At 54.1% G+C, this 23,184-nt stretch overlaps 1 protein-coding gene across 2 annotated transcripts; it reads right to left on the minus strand.

The window, feature by feature from the left end:
• Nucleotides 1–6,132: 6,132 nt before the first annotated feature.
• Nucleotides 6,133–9,125, minus strand: LOC147107947 (protein S100-A1-like). 2 transcript variants are annotated; one of them, XM_086004316.1, is made up of 3 exons: nt 9,021–9,125; nt 8,309–8,472; nt 6,133–6,444 (listed from the first exon to the last, which is right to left on the minus strand). In XM_086004316.1, the coding sequence occupies exons 2-3, from the start codon at nt 8,450–8,452 to the stop codon at nt 6,256–6,258; spliced, it is 333 nt and encodes a 110-aa protein (XP_085860442.1). In that variant the 5' UTR covers nt 8,453–8,472; nt 9,021–9,125; the 3' UTR covers nt 6,133–6,255. The 2 variants fall into 2 exon arrangements, with proteins under 2 accessions (XP_085860442.1, XP_085860443.1); XM_086004317.1 differs by having other exon boundaries at nt 9,025–9,107.
• Between the last annotated feature and the right edge of the window lie 14,059 nt (nt 9,126–23,184).

The raw sequence follows: 23,184 nt of genomic DNA on the forward strand, positions 1-23,184 counted from the left end.
AACGGGACTGGGTGTGAGTAAGGACACGGGGCAGTGAGCACAGGGGGTGCTGGGTGAACGGGAGTTGGTGTGAGTTAGGACACGGGGCAGTGAGCACAGGGGGTGATGGGTGAACGGGACTGGGTGTGAGGACACGGGGCAGTGAGCACAGGGGGTGATGGGTGAACGGGACTGGGTGTGAGTTAGGACACGGGGCAGTGAGCACAGGGAGTGATGGGTGAATGGGACTGGGTGTGAGTTAGGACACGGGGCAGTGAGCACAGGGGGTGATGGGTGACCGGGACTGGGTGTGAGTTAGGACATGGGGCAGTGAGCACAGGGGGTGCTGGGTGAACGGGACTGGGTGCGAGTTAGGACACGGGGCAGTGAGCACAGGGGGTGATGGGTGAACGGGACTGGGTGTGAGTTAGGACACGGGGCAGTGAGCACAGGGGGTGATGGGTGAACGGGACTGGGTGTGAGTTAGGACACGGGGCAGTGAGCACAGGGGGTGATGGGTGAACGGGACTGGGTGTGAGTTAGGACACGGGGCAGCGAGCACAGGGGGTGATGGGTGAACGGGACTGGGTGTGAGTTAGGACACGGGGCAGCGAGCACAGGGGGTGATGGGTGAACGGGACTGGGTGTGAGGACACGGGGCAGCGAGCACAGGGGGTGATGGGTGAACGGGACTGGGTGTGAGTTAGGACACGGGGCAGTGAGCACAGGGGGTGATGGGTGAACGGGACTGGGTGTGAGTTAGGACACGGGGCAGTGAGCACAGGGGGTGCTGGGTGAACGGGACTGGGTGTGAGTTAGGACATGGGGCAGTGAGCACAGGGGGTGATGGGTGAACGGGACTGGGTGTGAGTTAGGACACGGGGCAGTGAGCACAGGGGGTGATGGGTGAACGGGACTGGGTGTGAGTTAGGACACGGGGCAGTGGGCACGGGGTGCTGGGTGAACGGGAGTTGGTGTGAGTTAGGACACGGGGCAGTGAGCACGGGGGGTGATGGGTGAACGGGACTGGGTGTGAGTTAGGACATGGGACAGTGAGCACAAGGGGTGATGGGTGAACGGGACTGGGTGTGAGTTAGGACACGGGGCAGTGAGCACAGGGGGTGATGGGTGAACGGGCCTGGGTGTGAGTTAGGACACGGGGCAGTGAGCACAGGGGGTGATGGGTGAACGGGACTGGGTGTGAGTTAGGACACGGGGCAATGAGCACAGGGGGTGCTGGGTGAACGGGAGTTGGTGTGAGTTAGGACACGGGGCAGTGAGCACAGGGGGTGATGGGTGAACGGGACTGGGTGTGAGGACACGGGGCAGTGAGCACAGGGGGTGATGGGTGAACGGGCCTGGGTGTGAGTTAGGACACGGGGCAGTGAGCACAGGGGGTGATGGGTGAACGGGACTGGGTGTGAGGACACGGGGCAGCGAGCACAGGGGGTGATGGGTGAACGGGACTGGGTGTGAGTTAGGACACGGGGCAGTGAGCACAGGGGGTGATGGGTGAACGGGACTGGGTGTGAGTTAGGACACGGGGCAGTGAGCACAGGGGGTGCTGGGTGAACGGGACTGGGTGTGAGTTAGGACATGGGGCAGTGAGCACAGGGGGTGATGGGTGAACGGGACTGGGTGTGAGTTAGGACACGGGGCAGTGAGCACAGGGGGTGATGGGTGAACGGGACTGGGTGTGAGTTAGGACACGGGGCAGTGGGCACGGGGTGCTGGGTGAACGGGAGTTGGTGTGAGTTAGGACACGGGGCAGTGAGCACGGGGGGTGATGGGTGAACGGGACTGGGTGTGAGTTAGGACATGGGACAGTGAGCACAAGGGGTGATGGGTGAACGGGACTGGGTGTGAGTTAGGACACGGGGCAGTGAGCACAGGGGGTGATGGGTGAACGGGCCTGGGTGTGAGTTAGGACACGGGGCAGTGAGCACAGGGGGTGATGGGTGAACGGGACTGGGTGTGAGTTAGGACACGGGGCAATGAGCACAGGGGGTGCTGGGTGAACGGGAGTTGGTGTGAGTTAGGACACGGGGCAGTGAGCACAGGGGGTGATGGGTGAACGGGACTGGGTGTGAGGACACGGGGCAGTGAGCACAGGGGGTGATGGGTGAACGGGCCTGGGTGTGAGTTAGGACACGGGGCAGTGAGCACAGGGAGTGATGGGTGAACGGGACTGGGTGTGAGTTAGGACACGGGGCAGTGAGCACGGGGTGATGGGTGAACGGGACTGGGTGCGAGTTAGGACACGGGGCAGTGAGCACAGGGGGTGATGGGTGAACGGGACTGGGTGCGAGTTAGGACACGGGGCAGTGAGCACAGGGGGTGATGGGTGAACGGGACTGGGTGCGAGTTAGGACACGGGGCAGTGAGCACAGGGGGTGATGGGTGAACGGGACTGGGTGTGAGTTAGGACACGGGGCAGTGAGCACAGGGGGTGATGGGTGAACGGGACTGGGTGTGAGTTAGGACACGGGGCAGTGAGCACAGGGGGTGATGGGTGAACGGGACTGGGTGTGAGTTAGGACACGGGGCAGTGAGCACAGGGGGTGATGGGTGAACGGGACTGGGTGCGAATTAGGACACGGGGCAGTGAGCACAGGGGGTGATGGGTGAACGGGACTGGGTGCGAGTTAGGACACGGGGCAGTGAGCACGGGGTGATGGGTGAACGGGACTGGGTGCGAGTTAGGACACGGGGCAGTGAGCACAGGGGGTGATGGGTGAACGGGACTGGGTGCGAGCTCGGACACAGGGCAGTGAGCACGGGGTGATGGGTGAATGGGAGTTGGTGTGAGTTAGGACACGGGGCAGTGAGCACGGGGTGATGGGTGAACGGGAGTTGGTGTGAGTTAGGACACGGGGCAGTGAGCACAGGGGGTGATGGGTGAACGGGACTGGGTGCGAGTTAGGACACGGGGCAGTGAGCACAGGGGGTGATGGGTGAAAGGGACTGGGTGCAAGTTAGGACACGGGGCAGTGAGCACAGGGGGTGATGGGTGAACGGGACTGGGTGTGAGTTAGGACACGGGGCAGTGAGCACAGGGGGTGATGGGTGAACGGGACTGGGTGTGCGTTAGGACACGGGGCAGTGAGCACAGGGGGTGATAGGTGAACGGGACTGGGTGTGCGTTAGGACACGGGGCAGTGAGCACGGGGTGATGGGTGAACGGGACTGGGTGTGAGTTAGGACACGGGGCAGTGAGCACAGGGGGCGATGGGTGAACGGGACTGGGTGTGAGTTAGGACACGGGGCAGTGAGCACAGGGGGTGATGGGTGAACGGGACTGGGTGTGAGTTAGGACACGGGGCAGTGAGCACAGGGGGTGATGGGTGAACGGGACTGGGTGCGAGTTAGGACACGGGGCAGTGAGCACAGGGGGTGATGGGTGAACGGGACTGGGTGTGAGTTAGGACACGGGGCAGTGAGCACAGGGGGTGATGGGTGAACGGGACTGGGTGTGAGTTAGGACACGGGGCAGTGAGCACAGGGGGTGATGGGTGAACGGGACTGGGTGTGAGTGAGGACACGGGGCAGTGAGCACAGGGGGTGATGGGTGAACGGGACTGGGTGTGAGTTAGGACACGGGGCAGTGAGCACAGGGGGTGATGGGTGAACGGGACTGGGTGTGAGTTAGGACACGGGGCAGTGAGCACAGGGGGTGATGGGTGAACGGGACTGGGTGTGAGTTAGGACACGGGGCAGTGAGCACAGGGGGTGATGGGTGAACGGGACTGGGTGTGAGTTAGGACACGGGGCAGTGAGCACAGGGGGTGATGGGTGAATGGGACTGGGTGTGAGTTAGGACACGGGGCAGTGAGCACAGGGGGTGATGGGTGAATGGGACTGGGTGTGAGTTAGGACACGGGGCAGTGAGCACAGGGGGTGATGGGTGAACGGGAGTTGGTGTGAGTTTGGAGGCAGAGTTTTGGATGAGCTCAGGTTTATGGAGGGTGGAAGGCCGGCCTGGAGAGAGTTGGAATGGTTGAGTCTCGAAGTGATGAAAGCAAGGTTGAGGTTTTCAGCAGCAGATGGGCCGAGGCAGGAGCAGAGACCGGCGATGTTATGGAGGTGGAAGTAGGCGGTCTTAGTGACGGAGGGGAGATGGGGTCAGAAGCTCAGCTCAGGGTCAAATAGGGCACCAAGGTTGTGAACAGTCAGGTTCAGCCCGAGACAGTGGCCAGAGAGAGGGATGGAATTATGACTGAAAACTGGCCCGAATTCCCCACCACTGGACCTCGTGCTACCCTGCTTCTCCTCACCTGTCAGACCTCTTCACCCTTCAGGTCGCCCAGGCAGCTGTCTTTGGGCAGAAGCTTACCAAAAATATGCAAATGATGAATGTTAGGTCGGCCAGCAGAGCAGACGGAGTCTGTGAGCTCGGCCAGAATCGCACCCATGCAACCTCTGCCTTACAATCAGCTCATTTCCTACAGAGATACAGGCAGGTTCCGCAACCCCGGGAAGATTTCCAGAGATGGCTTTGACAATATCTGAATGGTATTGAGATAGAGGATCAACCACGATCATATTGAATGGCGGAGCAGGCTCGAAGGGCCGAAGGGCCCACTCCTGCTGCTATTTTTCTCTGTCTGTTTCTAAGCTGCCAGTCGTGTGCTGGATCTGTAAACACTCAGCTGAACTTTGGCTTCTGGCTTCTTCCAGCGATGCCTTCACTGGCAGTGGCTTTAACCCTTAGTGGGCTGGCTGTGCCCATCTCAGTGCCCTGTTGATTCAGCGTTCCTCTGCAGTGCCCAGTATACTGTCGGGGTGACAGTGAAATACTTCCTGTGAGGAGGCAGCACTTCCCTGGGACAACGTTCCTCACTGGGGCTTTTAACCAAATGGGAGAGCAGACAATCCAGACCACGAGGGCAGCTCATCAAATATTAATGTTGCGTTTCAGGGCTGCTCTTTTTAATTTAGTTTTTTCTTGAGATGTTAGCAATGCTCTGATTTAGTGTTTACTGCCCATCCCTTCTCACCCTGGGGGGTTGAGTCAATCAGTCAGTGTGGGGCTGCAGTCATATGTAGAGAAAACCAAGTAGGGTGACAGGTTCCAGTGCCCAGCCAGCCAGGAATGTCCAGGTTTACTGAATGTGATAACGTGTAGATTAGAACTTGCGAGCTCTGTGTTGCTGCTCCAGTACCTGAGCCACAAGGGGACTGTCTACCCGCTTGTTCACTCACACAGTATTGATTCACAGCTGGCCCAATCTCACCAAGCGATTTCACAGCTTGAAGAAGCAGACACGATACCTGGTTCAGATCATTGACGCCAGGGTGGCAGTGTCGTGCAATTAGATACTGGGCAGAACAGGCACACCTTGAAACAGAAAGTACGGTGACCAACATCGCTGTATCCGCGCCAAAACCCGAGGCTGAGCGCAATCAGCCTGTGATGGAGCTGGACTGGAGCCACACCCTGGCTTTGTTACTCAAGGAGACTTGTTGCTGGGGCCCCAGTGCATTTTTATATGTACAACTCCCAGGGTGTCAGTCACCTTCTGATCCCTCACCCAAGGGCCTAGACAGTGTGTGGCACAAGACTATTCCACTGTGGAAGGTATCACAGCTGATCCTTTCCCCCGACTCACTTCCCAGCAGACTCGCTTGATCAGCGGCAGATTCCTTAGCTGCATTTCCCACTCCCTAACCTGGGGACACGCCCCGGTTGCAGCACTGACGTGGGCTGTGATGGTTCACTCAGCCCAGACCACCATTGAACCCTGGAAACCCACCGACTGAAATATGTCAAGGACAGGCGCCGCCCAGCAAGGCTCCGCATTCTCCTCCCTTCCATTGAGTCCAGTTGCCCCGCCAGAGGGGGTTCGGGACACAAGAATGTTGCTAATCTCATGTTTCAGGTGTAAAGCAGCAGCAACAGAGAGTCAGAGAAATTTAAGCAGAGGGAGGCCATTCGGCCCATCGTGTCTGTGCCGGCCAATAAACAGCCACCCAGCCTAGTCCCACCTTCCAGCTGTTGGTCTGTAGCCCTGCAAGTTCAGGCACTTCAAGCACAGATCCAAGTACTTTTAACATGTGATGTGATGAGGGTTTCTGCCTCTCCCGCCCTCTCAGGCAGTGAGTTCCAGACCCCCATCGACAGGCCGAGCTTTTAAAGAGACGGAAACCCTGGTGTTGGTTGTTTGACCCATTTTATTTCAATAATTTTTTATTTAAAAATAGGAAATAAGCAAGTATGCTGCATGGGTTTGTAAGCTGATTGCTCTATAGTCACACGATGAGCAGCCTGGTCGCTGATTATTTCTTGGCCGGGCTGGCTCCGGCTCCGCCCTTTGCCTGTTGTTGCCGCCTCTGAACATAGATTGCGTTACAGGAATACATGAGACCCGCGATAAACGACACAAACTCCTCAAAATTCACTTCTCCATCACCATCAAAATCCAGGTCCTTCATCATCCTGTCAAAGACTTCAACATTCGTCGTATTCTGTCGAGAGATGAAAAAGGTGTGAAAATAGAGTGACTCCATTACCGAGCTCTGCTTCCTCTACACTGTCCCATCAAACACTCCCAGGGCAGGTACAGCACGGGTTAGATACAGAGTAAAGCTCCCTCTACACTGTCCCATCAAACACTCCCAGGGCAGGTACAGCACGGGTTAGATACAGAGTAAAGCTCCCTCTACACTGTCCCATCAAACACTCCCAGGGCAGGTACAGCACGGGGTTAGATACAGAGTAAAGCTCCCTCTACACTGTCCCATCAAACACTCCCAGGGCAGGTACAGCACGGGTTAGATACAGAGTAAAGCCCCCTCTACACTGTCCCATCAAACACTCCCAGGGCAGGTACAGCACGGGTTAGATACAGAGTAAAGCTCCCTCTACACTGTCCCATCAAACACTCCCAGGGCAGGTACAGCACGGGTTAGATACAGAGTAAAGCTCCCTCTACACTGTCCCATCAAACACTCCCAGGGCAGGTACAGCACGGGTTAGATACAGAGTAAAGCTCCCTCTACACTGTCCCATCAAACACTCCCAGGGCAGGTACAGCACGGGTTAAATTGCACCGTTCCCTAACTCGGAAGCCAAGCCCTATTGTGAGTGTGCGGACTTGTTGCTCAGTTGGATTCAGTCGCAAACTGTGCGCTTCATTGAACCCGAGACTCGGATCAAGAGGTTGTCAGAAGGTCACGCCCCGGGACTGAAAAGCTCCTGGCCTCAGTAGCCTGTGTGTAACCCACCGAGACCGGTGGAGGTGGGAACATGGCCAGATATGTAGCTTCTAACTGGGCTTCTGCTCACTTGCTTGGTCAGGCCTGACTGCTCCTCTAATCAATATTCCGGATTGTTCACTCTTGGCTCGCTGCACAGAAACCACACCCTTAAGCAAACATTCCTCAACTCCCAGTCACTGTTATCTCCTTCATCACAGGTCTGACTGCTCATCAAATGCTTTCTGTTCACTTTAACCCTCACACTGCCGAATGTCTGCACTTCAGACAGGCAGCCTGACTGTGTCCGGGTTGTTGGTCCCACAGGCGCAGAATGCCACCGATACTCTCACCCAAACGGCCATTCCTTCCATGCAAACCGAGGCAGAGAGTGGTCATATTCACCCTTGGGAGGCATCACAGATGAGTCTGATGCTGTGCTCACTCAATGTCCCATCACACACAGCTTTCCAGCAGGGTCACTGGACAGTGACCAGGAGCAGGAACCCTGGCTGATTTCCCTTCTCTCCCCCAGAGGTCACTGGGCAGTGATCAGGGGGATGGGCGGTCAGGCAGGAAACCATTGGCTGGTCCAATTGTAAGGTGCAGACAAGGAGGGGAACCAAATATTTCAAAACAGGAGTTTAAAGTTGGAGCCTGAGGGGCAGGAATATGTTGAAGATCCACTCGCTGTTCTCACTGCCTCGCCTTCCTCGAGTTATGTATGAAAAATGATGACATCATTGGGGAGGTTCTTGCCTGGTCAGACACAGCTCTCTGAATCACCAGGGGTCACTGACCATCTCTACTGATGTTCATCCAGCTCCCTCACACAGTAATTTAGTGAGGGTGTGTGTGTGTGAGGGGGTAGAGTGGGCAAGGGGCTAGGGGCAGGGTGGGTGATGGGTCGAGGGGGCAGGCAGGGCGAGTGAGGGGGCAGGCAGGGTGAGGGGGGCAGGGCGAGGGGGGTGTAGGGCAGGGCGAGGGGGGTGTAGGGCGGGGCGAGGGGGCGTAGGGTTAGGGGAGGTGGGGCAGGCAGGGCACGGGGGCGTAGGGTGGGTAATGGGGTAGGGCAGGCAAGGGGAGGTGCAGTGGTCAGTTTTGATGCCCGTCTGAGCCACACCCAGTCCATTACCTTTGTGAGCTGGCCGAGTTCTGTCTCCACCAGTGCTTTCATCTGGCTCTTGGTCAGGGTGTACTTGTCTCCCTTGGCGTATTGGTAAAAAACATCCATCAGGTTCTGCATGGCCACCTCGGTTCTGGAAGGAGTTGTTGCCATGCTGAAGGAGGGAGTGAAGTCTGAGAATCAAAGAAAACTCCGAGTCAGGAGAGAATCGGAGGCTGCAAACTCCCCATTGACGCCCCCTCACACTAACCCCCTCCCTCGCCCCCTAAACCCCCTCCCTCGCCCCCTAAACCCCCTCCCTCGCCCCCCGTTAAGGGATTTGCTCAGTTTCTCTCCCGGTTACTTCACTTCATCAAACTGTGAAACTAAAGTTTAAAAAACTTTTCAAACTTTCCTCTAACGGAATAAACCCGAAACTGCGGAGAGACCCCGGCACATCCCATAATATTCCCGTCAACCCAGTCCCGAGTTTGGAGCCAAAGAGACGGAAAAGGAACAAAGAAAGTTTATAAAAAAGTTACCTCCCAGATCGCTAGTTAACTCTCCAGTAGATAACTGATCTCTAGTTAACCCCCATTAGATAACCCCCATTAACCAGTCATTAGTTAACCCCCATTAGATAACCAGTCTCTAGTTAACCCCCATTAGATAACCAGTCTCTAGTTAACCCCCATTAGATAACCAGTCTCTAGTTAACCCCCATTGTCAGCCCAGTTCTAACCTGCCTTTCTTCCAGTTACTGTTCTAGTTCCAGTTGTGCTGCAGTTGCCGGAGTTGCTGCAGTTTATACCCGGCCCAGCCCAGCCTGGCTGTCAGTCAGAGCAGCCTGTGCTGACTGGTTACTGCCTGTGTCCCGCCCTCACAAACCCTGACTCGTGGCTGAAGGAATTTGCAGTTTCAATACCCGCCTCTTGCTTTTACAGCAAAAAAAATTACAAAACCCCTTTTTGCCATTACTCTATGAATCTGACGGAAAGACAGACCCGAGATCGCTAAAGTTTCTTCAATAAACCAAGTCAAACAGAAAGAAAGGAAAATGTACACAAATCACTAAAAGTTGTGCCACAGGTTAGCAAGGCCATAAAGCAAACCAAGCACTAGGGTTTATTTCTAGAGGGATTGAATTGAAAAGTAGTGAAGTTATGCTAAACCTGTATCGAACCTTGGTTAGACCACACTTGGAGCACTGCGTACAGTTCTGGTCGCCATATTATAAAAAGGATATAGAGGCACTGGAGAGGGAGCAGAGAAGATTTACAAGGATGATACCAGAAATGCGAGGGTATACATATCAGGAAAAGATGAACAGGCTGGGTCGTTTTTCTCTTGCGAAAAGAGAAGGCTGAGGGGTGACCTAATAGAGGTCTTTAAAATGATGAAAGGTTTTGATAGAGTGGATACAGAGAGAATGTTTCCACTTGTGGGGAAGAGCAAAACTAGAGGCCATCAATATAAGATAGTCACCAAGAAATCCAATAGGGAATTCAGAAGAAACTTCTTTACTCAGAGAGTGGTGAGAATGTGGAACTCGCTCCCACAGGGAGTGGTTGAAGCGAATAGTATCGATACATTTAAGGGGAGGCTGGACAAGCATTTGAGGGAGAAGGGAATCGAGGGTTAGGCTGATCGAGTTAGATGAGGAAAGACGGGAGGAGGCTGGAGTGGAGCATCAATGCCGGTCTGGACTGGTTGGGCTGAATGGCCCGTTTCTGTGCCGTATATCCGGCGTAATCCGATGTAATCCTATGATTTAGGGACAAAAATTCACTCATGTGGAAAATCAGTAGCTCAGCCCAGCTAACGCCCCACAGCCCAATCACTCAAACTGCCTGCAGATTCCAAAACAGGATCAATCAGAAACTTTCGATATCAATCTGTCAAATCTGCTAAGCTGCAAAATTTACTTGAGTGTGGACTTACTCTAATATATTTAAACATAAAACTGCTTCAGTGTATGCTCACTGCTGAATGCCCCGCCTGGTGTAGAACAGAGCCCCACAGCACGGGTTAGATACAGAGTAAAGCTCCCTCTACACTGTCCCATCAAACACTCCCAGGGCAGGTACAGCACGGGTTAGATACAGAGTAAAGCTCCCTCTACACTGCCCCATCAAACACTCCCAGGGCAGGTACAGCACGGGTTAGATACAGAGTAAAGCTCCCTCTACACTGTCCCATCAAACACTCCCAGGGCAGGTACAGCATGGGTTAGATACAGAGTAAAGCTCCCTCTACACTGTCCCATCAAACACTCCCAGGGCAGGTACAGCACGGGTTAGATACAGAGTAAAGCTCCCTCTACACTGTCCCATCAAACACTCCCAGGGCAGGTACAGCACGGGTTAGATACAGAGTAAAGCTCCCTCTACACTGTCCCATCAAACACTCCCAGGACAGGTACAGCACGGGTTAGATACAGAGTAAAGCTCCCTCTACACTGTCCCATCAAACACTCCCAGGGCAGGTACAGCACGGGGTTAGATACAGAGTAAAGCTCCCTCTACACTGTCCCATCAAACACTCCCAGGGCAGGTACAGCACGGGTTAGATACAGAGTAAAGCTCCCTCTACACTGTCCCATCAAACACTCCCAGGGCAGGTACAGCACGGGTTAGATACAGAGTAAAGCTCCCTGATGTGCCTCAATTATTCCGAGACTCGAAGTTAGCAGAACAAAAGTAAGGCTTTTATTAACTCAGAACATAACACGTAAAATAGAGAGATGTCTTCCTTCAGGAGGCTGATGCCCGACTGAACTTAGATTACAAAGGAGCCAGGTATGGGCGAAGCCCTGCACACAACCAGTTCCAGAGCATTCCAATACATAATACATGAGGACTGGGGGAAGGGCAAAGACACAGAAAGCAGGCAGTTACAAGACACAGAAAACAGGCAGTGATGAATGGAATATATTTCATCACATTCACCCCTTCTATAGATTTAGTCTGTTCGGGGGTTTGATAGTCCTCTGCGACCGACGTGGCTGTTGTGGTGCCGCGGGTGTCGGCTGGGTGTCCCCGGTAGCCTCCTGGGTCTCTGCCGGGGGTGCCGCCGGGGTTGTTGAAGGGGTAGTTGGTGGGGGTGCCGTTGGTCGATGTTCTTCCGGGGGTGATGAAAGAATAGTGGGTGGCTAAGGGTTGCTGTGATCGTCGTCGCTGCTATTGCCGTGGTTGTTGTCGATGCCGGCTGGGGCGACGTCTTTTATGGACACGGTGTCCTCCCTTCCGTCGGCGTGCCGGACATATGCGTATTGGGGGTTGGCGTGGAGTAGGTGTACTGGCTCCACGAGAGGGTCCGTCTTGTGGCCCCTCACATGCCTTCGCACGAGTACCGAACCTGGGGTGGAGAGCCATGACGGCATGGATACGCCTGAGGTGGATTTCCGAGGAAAGACAAACATTCGTTCATGAGGCGTGGCATTAGTGGCCGTACACAATAGCGACCGTATCGAATGGAGCACATCCGAGAGGACTTCCTGCCAGCGGGAGATAGGGAGGCCCTTGGTCCTTAGAGCTAGAGTGACTGCTTTCCACACTGTCCCGTTCTCTCGCTCCACCTGCCGTTACCCCGGGGGTTGTAGCTGGTGGTACGGCTCGTGGCGATCCCCTTGGACAGCATGTACTGGCGTAGCTCTTCACTCATGAAGGACGCCCCCCTATCCGTGTGGATATAGCTCGGCATACCGAACAGGCAGAACAGGCTGTTGAGGCATTTAATGACCGTGGCGCTGGTCATGTCTGGGCAGGGGAAGGCGAATGGGAAACGGGAGTATTCGTCCACAATGTTCAGGAAGTAAACATTGCGGTCGACGGACGGGAGGGGGCCCTTGAAATCTAAGCTGAGCCGCTCGAAGGGCCGTGTAGCTTTGATTAAGTGGGCTCTATCTGGGCGGTAGAACCGAGGCTTGCACTCAGCGCAAGTGCGGCAGTTCCTGGTCAGAGACCGAACTTCCTCAATCGAGTAGGGTAAGTTACGGGACTTTATGAAGTGGAACAGCCGCGTGACCCCTGGGTGGCAGAGGTCGTTGTGGAGGGTCTGTAGCCGATCCTCGGTGGCGCTGGCACACATCCCTCGTGAGAGGGCGTCAGGGGATTCGTTAAGGGCCCCTGGCCGGTAAATGATGTCGTACTCGAAAGTGGAGAGCTCGATCCGCCACCTAAGAATCTTATCATTTTTAATCTTCCCCCTCTGTTTATTGTTGAACATAAACACTACCGACCGCTGGTCGGTAAGTAGGGTGAAGTGTTTGCCGGCTAGGTAGTGGCGCCAGTGGCGCACTGCCTCCACGATGGCTTGGGCCTCCTTTTCCACGGAGGAGTGTCTGATCTCGGGGCCTTGGAGGGTCCTCGAGAAGAAAGCTACGGGCCGCCCCGCCTGGTTGAGGGTGGCCGCCAAGGCGAAGTCGGACGCATCACTTTCCACTTGAAATGGAGTGTTCTCGTCCACTGCCTGTAGCGTGGCCCGCTCAATATCCTGCTTAATGCTTTTGAAGGCGGCGTGGGCCTCAGCAGAGAGCGGAAAAGAGGATGCTTTCAAGAGGGGGCGGGCTTTGTCGGAGTAGTTGGGGACCCATTGGGAATAGTAAGAAAATAACCCCAGGCACCTTTTCAGGGCTTTGGGAGTGTTGGGCAGGGGCAGCTCCCGTAGGGGGCGCAATCGATCGGGGTCTGGTCCGATTTCCCCATTCTCCACCACGCTGCCCAGTATGCAGAGGCGCGTGGTGTTGAAAATGCACTTGCCCTCGTTATAGGTGAGGTTGAGTTTTTGTGCGGTTTTCAGGGACCTCTCGAGGTTCGAGTCGTGATCCTGCTGGTTGTGACCGCAGATGGTGACGTTGTCGAGGTAGGGGAAGGTTGCCTGCAAGTGGTGGTCATCGACCATGCGATCCATCTCCCTCTGAAAGACCGAGACCCCGTTCGTCACCCCAAAGGGGACTCTGAGGAATTGGTAGAGGCGTCCGTTCGCCTCGAAGGCGGTGTACGGGCGGTCCTCTGGTCTGATAGGGAGCTGGTGGTACACTGACTTGAGGTCGATGGTGGAGAACACCCGGTATTGGGCGATTTGGTTCACCATTTCTGATATGCGGGGTAGCGGGTAGGCGTCTAGTAGGGTGTACCTGTTGATCGTTTGACTATAGTCGATCACCATCCGTTTCTTCTCGCTACCCCTTACCACTACCACTTGGGCGCGCCACGGGCTGTTGCTGTGTTCAATAATGCGTTCTTTCAGGAGCCTGTCTACCTCGGTCGCGATAAACCGCCTGTCCTCCCAGCTGTACCTCCTGCTTTTGGTCGCTATTGGCCGGCAGTTAGGGGTAAGGTTCGCGAATAGCAAAGGCGGCTTTACCTTCAGGGTAGCCAGACCGCACACTGTGAGGGGCGGCTGGGACCCACCGTACTTGAGCGTGATGCTTTGGTGGTTGCACTGGAAATCCAAACCCAAGATCACGCTCGCACATAGATTCTTCATGATTAATACTTTAAAATTATCATACACAGTTCCGTTAACGCACAATTGTACCGTGCAGTAACCCAGAATGGTCGATGTCTGGGTTTTATCGGCCATAGAGATGGTACCCTGAGCAGGGACCACCTTTAGGGAGAGTTGTTGTGCCAGTTCAGGGTGGATAAAACTCTCCGTGCTTCCACTGTCAATTAAGCATTTAACCCGGCACCCGTTTACCTCGATGTCCACCATTGATTTGGATAGCGGATGCGGCCTGGTCTGGTCCACTGTGACCGATGCCACTGTAGGGCCCTGATCGAGACAAGATGGCGTCCACGCTGTCTGCTCATAAGATGGCGGACCCCACGAGGTCGGGCAAGATGGCGTCCAAGATGGCCGCTCCCACGGCGCACACGCGGCGGTGGCGGGTTTTCCGGCGGTTGGTTTTCCGGCGGGGTTCCCTCTGCACACCTTCCCGAAGTGCCCCTTCTTACCGCACTTAAAGCAGGTGGTGCCTTTCGCCGGGCACAGGTTTCTGGTGTGCTTTGGCTGCCCGCAGAAGTAGCAGTTGGGTCCTTGACGCGTCGCGGCTGTCGTAGGGCTTCTGGGGGGAGAGCTGGGCCCCGCCGGTGTCGGGCTGCCGGGCGGGGAAGATGCCTTCCAAGATGGCGGCGCCCTCAGCGCACACGGGGCGGCGTGGGCGGCGCGGGCTGAAGAGTAGGCGTCCGAGTTTCTCTGGGCCATCTCCAGGGACCGCGCGGTGTCCGCAGCCTGTTTCAGGTCCAACTCCGTTTTTTCCAGCAGTCTTTGCCGGATGTGAGTGGAGCTGAGGCCTGTGATAAAGGCATCGTGAACAAGCTCGTCGGTGTACACTACGGCTTTTACATCTCGGCACTTACAGTCCTTGCCAAGCTTTTTCAGGATGCTTAGGAACTCCTCCACCGATTCCCCAGGTCGCTGTGCGCGAGTAGCGAGTAGATGCCTAGCATACACCTCATTCGTAGGCTGCTGGTAATGCGCCTTTAAGGTGTTGCAGGCGGCCAGGTACGTATCGGCATCTTGGATGAGGGGGTAAACCCGGTGGCTTACCCAATTCCGTAGCATTCCGAGTCTCATCTTCGCAGTGTCCGTAGCGTCTTTGACGGCTGCGGAATTGTCCAGGAAGAATTCCATACAGTCAAACCAGTGTCCGAAGCGTGCTGATGCGTCCGGAGCATGTTGATCCAAATCCAAACGTTCGGGTTTCAGGAGTTGATCCATAGTGTTGAAAATTGAGTTAATAAAATTGATGTGCCTCAATTATTCCGAGACTCGAAGATAGCAGAACAAAAGTAAGGCTTTTATTAACTCAGAACATAACACGTAAAATAGAGAGATGTCTTCCTTCAGGAGGCTGATGCCCGACTGAACTTAGATTACAAAGGAGCCAGGTATGGGCGAAGCCCTGCACACAACCAGTTCCAGAGCATTCCAATACATAATACATGAGGACTGGGGGAAGGGCAAAGACACAGAAAGCAGGCAGTTACAAGACACAGAAAACAGGCAGTGATGAATGGAATATATTTCATCACATTCACCCCTTCTATAGATTTAGTCTGTTCGGGGGTTTGATAGTCCTCTGCGACCGACGTGGCTGTTGTGGTGCCGCGGGTGTCGGCTGGGTGTCCCCGGTAGCCTCCTGGGTCTCTGCCGGGGGTGCCGCCGGGGTTGTTGAAGGGGTAGTTGGTGGGGGTGCCGTTGGTCGATGTTCTTCCGGGGGTGATGAAAGAATAGTGGGTGGGTAAGGGTTGCTGTGATCGTCGTCGCTGCTATTGCCGTGGTTGTTGTCGATGCCGGCTGGGGCGACGTCTTTTATGGACACGGTGTCCTCCCTTCCGTCGGCGTGCCGGACATATGCGTATTGGGGGTTGGCGTGGAGTAGGTGTACTGGCTCCACGAGAGGGTCCGTCTTGTGGCCCCTCACATGCCTTCGCACGAGTACCGAACCTGGGGTGGAGAGCCATGACGGCATGGATACGCCTGAGGTGGATTTCCGAGGAAAGACAAACATTCGTTCATGAGGCGTGGCATTAGTGGCCGTACACAATAGCGACCGTATCGAATGGAGCACATCCGAGAGGACTTCCTGCCAGCGGGAGATAGGGAGGCCCTTGGTCCTTAGAGCTAGAGTGACTGCTTTCCACACTGTCCCGTTCTCTCGCTCCACCTGGCCGTTACCCCGGGGGTTGTAGCTGGTGGTACGGCTCGTGGCGATCCCCTTGGACAGCATGTACTGGCGTAGCTCTTCACTCATGAAGGACGCCCCCCTATCCGTGTGGATATAGCTCGGCATACCGAACAGGCAGAACAGGCTGTTGAGGCATTTAATGACCGTGGCGCTGGTCATGTCTGGGCAGGGGAAGGCGAATGGGAAACGGGAGTATTCGTCCACAATGTTCAGGAAGTAAACATTGCGGTCGACGGACGGGAGGGGGCCCTTGAAATCTAAGCTGAGCCGCTCGAAGGGCCGTGTAGCTTTGATTAAGTGGGCTCTATCTGGGCGGTAGAACCGAGGCTTGCACTCAGCGCAAGTGCGGCAGTTCCTGGTCAGAGACCGAACTTCCTCAATCGAGTAGGGTAAGTTACGGGACTTTATGAAGTGGAACAGCCGCGTGACCCCTGGGTGGCAGAGGTCGTTGTGGAGGGTCTGTAGCCGATCCTCGGTGGCGCTGGCACACATCCCTCGTGAGAGGGCGTCAGGGGATTCGTTAAGGGCCCCTGGCCGGTAAATGATGTCGTACTCGAAAGTGGAGAGCTCGATCCGCCACCTAAGAATCTTATCATTTTTAATCTTCCCCCTCTGTTTATTGTTGAACATAAACACTACCGACCGCTGGTCGGTAAGTAGGGTGAAGTGTTTGCCGGCTAGGTAGTGGCGCCAGTGGCGCACTGCCTCCACGATGGCTTGGGCCTCCTTTTCCACGGAGGAGTGTCTGATCTCGGGGCCTTGGAGGGTCCTCGAGAAGAAAGCTACGGGCCGCCCCGCCTGGTTGAGGGTGGCCGCCAAGGCGAAGTCGGACGCATCACTTTCCACTTGAAATGGAGTGTTCTCGTCCACTGCCTGTAGCGTGGCCCGCTCAATATCCTGCTTAATGCTTTTGAAGGCGGCGTGGGCCTCAGCAGAGAGCGGAAAAGAGGATGCTTTCAAGAGGGGGCGGGCTTTGTCGGAGTAGTTGGGGACCCATTGGGAATAGTAAGAAAATAACCCCAGGCACCTTTTCAGGGCTTTGGGAGTGTTGGGCAGGGGCAGCTCCCGTAGGGGGCGCAATCGATCGGGGTCTGGTCCGATTTCCCCATTCTCCACCACGCTGCCCAGTATGCAGAGGCGCGTGGTGTTGAAAATGCACTTGCCCTCGTTATAGGTGAGGTTGAGTTTTTGTGCGGTTTTCAGGGACCTCTCGAGGTTCGAGTCGTGATCCTGCTGGTTGTGACCGCAGATGGTGACGTTGTCGAGGTAGGGGAAGGTTGCCTGCAAGTGGTGGTCATCGACCATGCGATCCATCTCCCTCTGAAAGACCGAGACCCCGTTCGTCACCCCAAAGGGGACTCTGAGGAATTGGTAGAGGCGTCCGTTCGCCTCGAAGGCGGTGTACGGGCGGTCCTCTGGTCTGATAGGGAGCTGGTGGTACGCTGACTTGAGGTCGATGGTGGAGAACACCCGGTATTGGGCGATTTGGTTCACCATTTCTGATATGCGGGGTAGCGGGTAGGCGTCTAGTAGGGTGTACCTGTTGATCGTTTGACTATAGTCGATCACCATCCGTTTCTTCTCGCTACCCCTTACCACTACCACTTGGGCGCGCCACGGGCTGTTGCTGTGTTCAATAATGCGTTCTTTCAGGAGCCTGTCTACCTCGGTCGCGATAAACCGCCTGTCCTCCCAGCTGTACCTCCTGCTTTTGGTCGCTATTGGCCGGCAGTTAGGGGTAAGGTTCGCGAATAGCAAAGGCGGCTTTACCTTCAGGGTAGCCAGACCGCACACTGTGAGGGGCGGCTGGGACCCACCGTACTTGAGCGTGATGCTTTGGTGGTTGCACTGGAAATCCAAACCCAAGATCACGCTCGCACATAGATTCTTCATGATTAATACTTTAAAATTATCATACACAGTTCCGTTAACGCACAATTGTACCGTGCAGTAACCCAGAATGGTCGATGTCTGGGTTTTATCGGCCATAGAGATGGTACCCTGAGCAGGGACCACCTTTAGGGAGAGTTGTTGTGCCAGTTCAGGGTGGATAAAACTCTCCGTGCTTCCACTGTCAATTAAGCATTTAACCCGGCACCCGTTTACCTCGATGTCCACCATTGATTTGGATAGCGGATGCGGCCTGGTCTGGTCCACTGTGACCGATGCCACTGTAGGGCCCTGATCGAGACAAGATGGCGTCCACGCTGTCTGCTCATAAGATGGCGGACCCCACGAGGTCGGGCAAGATGGCGTCCAAGATGGCCGCTCCCACGGCGCACACGCGGCGGTGGCGGGTTTTCCGGCGGTTGGTTTTCCGGCGGGGTTCCCTCTGCACACCTTCCCGAAGTGCCCCTTCTTACCGCACTTAAAGCAGGTGGTGCCTTTCGCCGGGCACAGGTTTCTGGTGTGCTTTGGCTGCCCGCAGAAGTAGCAGTTGGGTCCTTGACGCGTCGCGGCTGTCGTAGGGCTTCTGGGGGGAGAGCTGGGCCCCGCCGGTGTCGGGCTGCCGGGCGGGGAAGATGCCTTCCAAGATGGCGGCGCCCTCAGCGCACACGGGGCGGCGTGGGCGGCGCGGGCTGAAGAGTAGGCGTCCGAGTTTCTCTGGGCCATCTCCAGGGACCGCGCGGTGTCCGCAGCCTGTTTCAGGTCCAACTCCGTTTTTTCCAGCAGTCTTTGCCGGATGTGAGTGGAGCTGAGGCCTGTGATAAAGGCATCGTGAACAAGCTCGTCGGTGTACACTACGGCTTTTACATCTCGGCACTTACAGTCCTTGCCAAGCTTTTTCAGGATGCTTAGGAACTCCTCCACCGATTCCCCAGGTCGCTGTGCGCGAGTAGCGAGTAGATGCCTAGCATACACCTCATTCGTAGGCTGCTGGTAATGCGCCTTTAAGGTGTTGCAGGCGGCCAGGTACGTATCGGCATCTTGGATGAGGGGGTAAACCCGGTGGCTTACCCAATTCCGTAGCATTCCGAGTCTCATCTTCGCAGTGTCCGTAGCGTCTTTGACGGCTGCGGAATTGTCCAGGAAGAATTCCATACAGTCAAACCAGTGTCCGAAGCGTGCTGATGCGTCCGGAGCATGTTGATCCAAATCCAAACGTTCGGGTTTCAGGAGTTGATCCATAGTGTTGAAAATTGAGTTAATAAAATTGATGTGCCTCAATTATTCCGAGACTCGAAGATAGCAGAACAAAAGTAAGGCTTTTATTAACTCAGAACATAACACGTAAAATAGAGAGATGTCTTCCTTCAGGAGGCTGATGCCCGACTGAACTTAGATTACAAAGGAGCCAGGTATGGGCGGAGCCCTGCACACAACCAGTTCCAGCACATTCCAATACATAATACATGAGGACTGGGGGAAGGGCAAAGACACAGAAAGCAGGCAGTTACAAGACACAGAAAACAGGCAGTGATGAATGGAATATATTTCATCACACTCCCTCTACACTATCCCATCAAACACTCCCAGGGCAGGTACAGCACGGCTTAGATACAGAGTAAAGCTCCCTCTACACTGTCCCATCAAACACTCCCAGGGCAGGTACAGCACGGGTTAGATACAGAGTAAAGCTCCCTCTACACTGTCCCATCAAACACTCCCTGGGCAGGTACAGCACGGGTTAGATACAGAGTAAAGCTCCCTCTACACTGTCCCATCAAACACTCCCAGGGCAGGTACAGCACGGGTTAGATACAGAGTAAAGCTCCCTCTACACTGTCCCATCAAACACTCCCAGGGCAGGTACAGCACGGGTTAGATACAGAGTAAAGCTCCCTTTACACTGTCCCATCAAACACTCCCAGGGCAGGTACAGCACGGGTTAGATACAGAGTAAACCTCCCTCTACACTGTCCCATCAAACACTCCCAGGGCAGGTACAGCACGGGTTAGATACAGAGTAAAGCTCCCTCTACACTGTCCCATCAAACACTCCCAGGGCAGGTACAGCACGGGGTTAGATACAGAGTAAATCTCCCTCTGCACTGTCCCATCAAACACTCCCAGGGCAGGTCCAGCATGGGTTAGATACAGAGTAAAGCTCCCTCTACACTGTCCCATCAAACACTCCCAGGGCAGGTACAGCACGGGGTTAGATACAGAGTAAAGCTCCCTCTACGCTGTCCCAACAAACACTCCCAGGGCAGGTACAGTACAGGTTAGATACAGAGTAAAGCTCCCTCTACACTGTCCCATCAAACACTCCCAGGGCAGGTACAGCACGGGTTAGATACAGAGTAAAGCTCCCTCTACACTGTCCCATCAAACACTCCCAGGGCAGGTACAGTACAGGTTAGATACAGAGTAAAGCTCCCTCTACACTGTCCTCAATCTCCCCCCGCTGCCCTGTCTCCTTTCTCTGTAGGAATGGGAACTCTTTACCAAGTGAGAGGCTGGGTTCTGCTGTGGGCCGAAGCCTGGGCGCTGGATTGAGATTCTCCAGATGGGAGTTTTATTTGGACTGACAGGTGATTTGAATTCAGTGCCGAGAGGTGAAAGGATGGAGTCAATGCACCTGACAGGCCCCATTTATTTATATTTTTCTACAAAGATTTAATCTGCTTGATTTGAAATACTGATGGCAAAAAGTATTAAGGAACAAACTGAAAATCTGTTTCCCCTAAGTCAAGTTGGAACATTCTGGAACAGAAGTGAATGAGTCAGATCTTCCAGAACAGGCGCTGCTCTGTAAAATTTGGCAAGTTTCAGTAAACTGCAGACTGTGAGTTAAGGGCACGGTCTGACACTGGGATATTTTTACAGGAGAAGGGAGGTTTTAACACAAAGTTACGTGAAAGATTTTTTAAAAACAACAGCAGGAATGTTGTACTTTCAGCAACTTTAGTGACAGCAGCAACGAGCTGTGAGCTTTCTGAGCAGAGGCTGAGTGTTCATGCCCCAGCTTCCATGTGCTGATCCTCTCTGAGGCTCTCGCAGGGTGCGGTGGTGAATAAACAGTTAGATACAGTTACTCTGACAACCATCCCACAAAGAGCAGAAACCTTCCAACCCCAACAAACGCAGCCACAAGGACCAGGGATTGAGCAACTCCGCCCCTCCTCAGCTGGTGTCAGGGACACTGCTGCCTCAGTCTTGTTTCTTCAGTCGCTGATTTGGCATTGGTTCAAAATGTGATGCAAGGCTCAATGTGCAGGGTGCAGCCTGCAGTATATCTGAGGTTTGTGTTGGCATTTTACTTTCTGTTGTTTGTGCAGAAAAAATTAAAAATCCCACCGGAGCAAACTTTATGGACAGGCAGTAAAATAAGAGACGGCGGGTGGGTGTAGTTAATGTGTTGTTTTTACACTGGGCTAGAGAGGAAACCAGCCAGTGTTCAACATCCAGCCACCCAGTGAGGCTGCTGCCCAGTGCTTGTTGGGTGTGGCCCGGATCAGATGTGGCTGTGAGAGAAAGACTTGCATTTGCATAGCGCCTTTCACCACCTCAGGACGTCCCAAAGTGCTTGACAGCCAATGAAGTACTTTTTGAAGTGTAGTCACTGTTGTAAAGTATGAAACGCAGCAGCCAATTTGTGCACAGCAAGATCCCACAAACAGCAATGAGAAATAAGCAGATCATCTGGTGTTTTTACTGATGTGGGTTGAGGGATAAATATTGGCCCCATTAAGCTGTCGGTAAGGAGGCGCGACTGCAGTGCTTGGGCCCCAGCTATTCAGGAGGTGGGACACTCGCCACAGAATACCCAGCCTCTGACCTGCTCTTGTTGCCGCAGTATTTATGTGGCTGGTCCAATTAAGTTTCTGGTCAATGGTGATGGTGAGGGATGTCAAGGGGCAGTGGTTAGACTCTTGCTTGTTGGATATATTCATTGCCTGGCACTTGTGTGGCACGAATGTTACTTGCCACTTATCAGCCCAAGGTCTTGTTGCATGCAGGCATGGACTGCTTCATTATCTGAGGAGTTGTGAATGGCACTGAACACTGTGCAGTCATCAGTGAACATCCCCACTTCTGAACTTATGTTGGAGGGAAGGTCATTGATGAAGCAGCTGAAGATGGTTGGGCCTAGGACACTGCCCTGAGGAACTCCTGCAGCAATGTCCTGGGGCTGTGATGATTGACCTCCAACAACCACAACCATCTTTCTTTGTGCGAGGTATAACAGCAGCCAGTGGAGAGTTTTCCCCCCGAATCCCATTGACTTTTGTTTTACTCGGGCTCCTTGATGCCACACTTGGTCAAATGCTGCCTTGATGTCAAGGGCAGTCACTCTCACCTCACCTCTGGAATTCAGCTCTTTTATTCATGTTTGGACCAAGGCTGTAAGGAGATCTGGAGCCGAGTGGTCTTGGCAGAACCCAAACTGGGCATCAATGAGCAGGTTATTGGTGAGTAAGTGCCACTTGATAGCACTGTCAATGACACCTTCCATCACTTTGCTGATGATTGAGAGTAGACTGATGGGGCGGTAACTGGCCGGATTGGATTTGTCCAGCTTTTTGTGGACAGGACATACCTGGGCAGTTTTCCACATTGTCGGATAGATGCCAGTGTTGTAGCTGTACTGGAACAGCTTGGCTAGAGGCATGGCTAGTTCTGGAGCACAAGTCTTCAGCACGATAGCCGGGATGTTGTCGGGGCCCATAGCCTTTGTTGTATCCAGTGCGCTCAGCCATTTCTTGATATCACGTTGATATATATTGTGAATAGCTGGGGCCCAAGCACTGATCCCTGCGGTACCCCACTAGTCACCGCCTGCCACCCCAAAAAAGACCCATTTATTCCTACTCTCTGTTTCCTGTCTGTTAACCAATTTTCAATCCATGCCAGTATATTACCCCCAATCCCATGTGCTTTAATTTTGCACGCTAGTCTCTTATGTGGGACTTTATCAAAGGCCTTCTGAAAATCCAAATACACCACATCCACTGGTTCTCCCTTGTCTATTCTACCAGTTACATCCTCAAAAAACTCCAGTAGGTTTGTCAAACACGATTTCCCTTTCATAAATCAATGTTGACTTTGTCTAATCCCGTTGATATTTTCTAAGTGTCTTGTTATCACATCCTTTATAATAGACTCTAGCATTTTCCCTACTACTGATGCTAGGCTAACTGGTCTGTAGTTGCCGGTTTTCTCTCTCCCTCCTTTTTTAAATAGTGGGGTTACATTTGCCACCCTCCAATCTGCAGGAACTGTTCCATAATCTATAGAATTTTGGAAGATGACAACCAATGCATCC

Source organism: Somniosus microcephalus, chromosome 13 (genome assembly GCF_052327205.1).
Source record: "Somniosus microcephalus isolate GS21.2 chromosome 13, FLI_Smic_1.0, whole genome shotgun sequence".
In the NCBI taxonomy this organism is placed as follows: domain Eukaryota; kingdom Metazoa; phylum Chordata; class Chondrichthyes; order Squaliformes; family Somniosidae; genus Somniosus; species Somniosus microcephalus.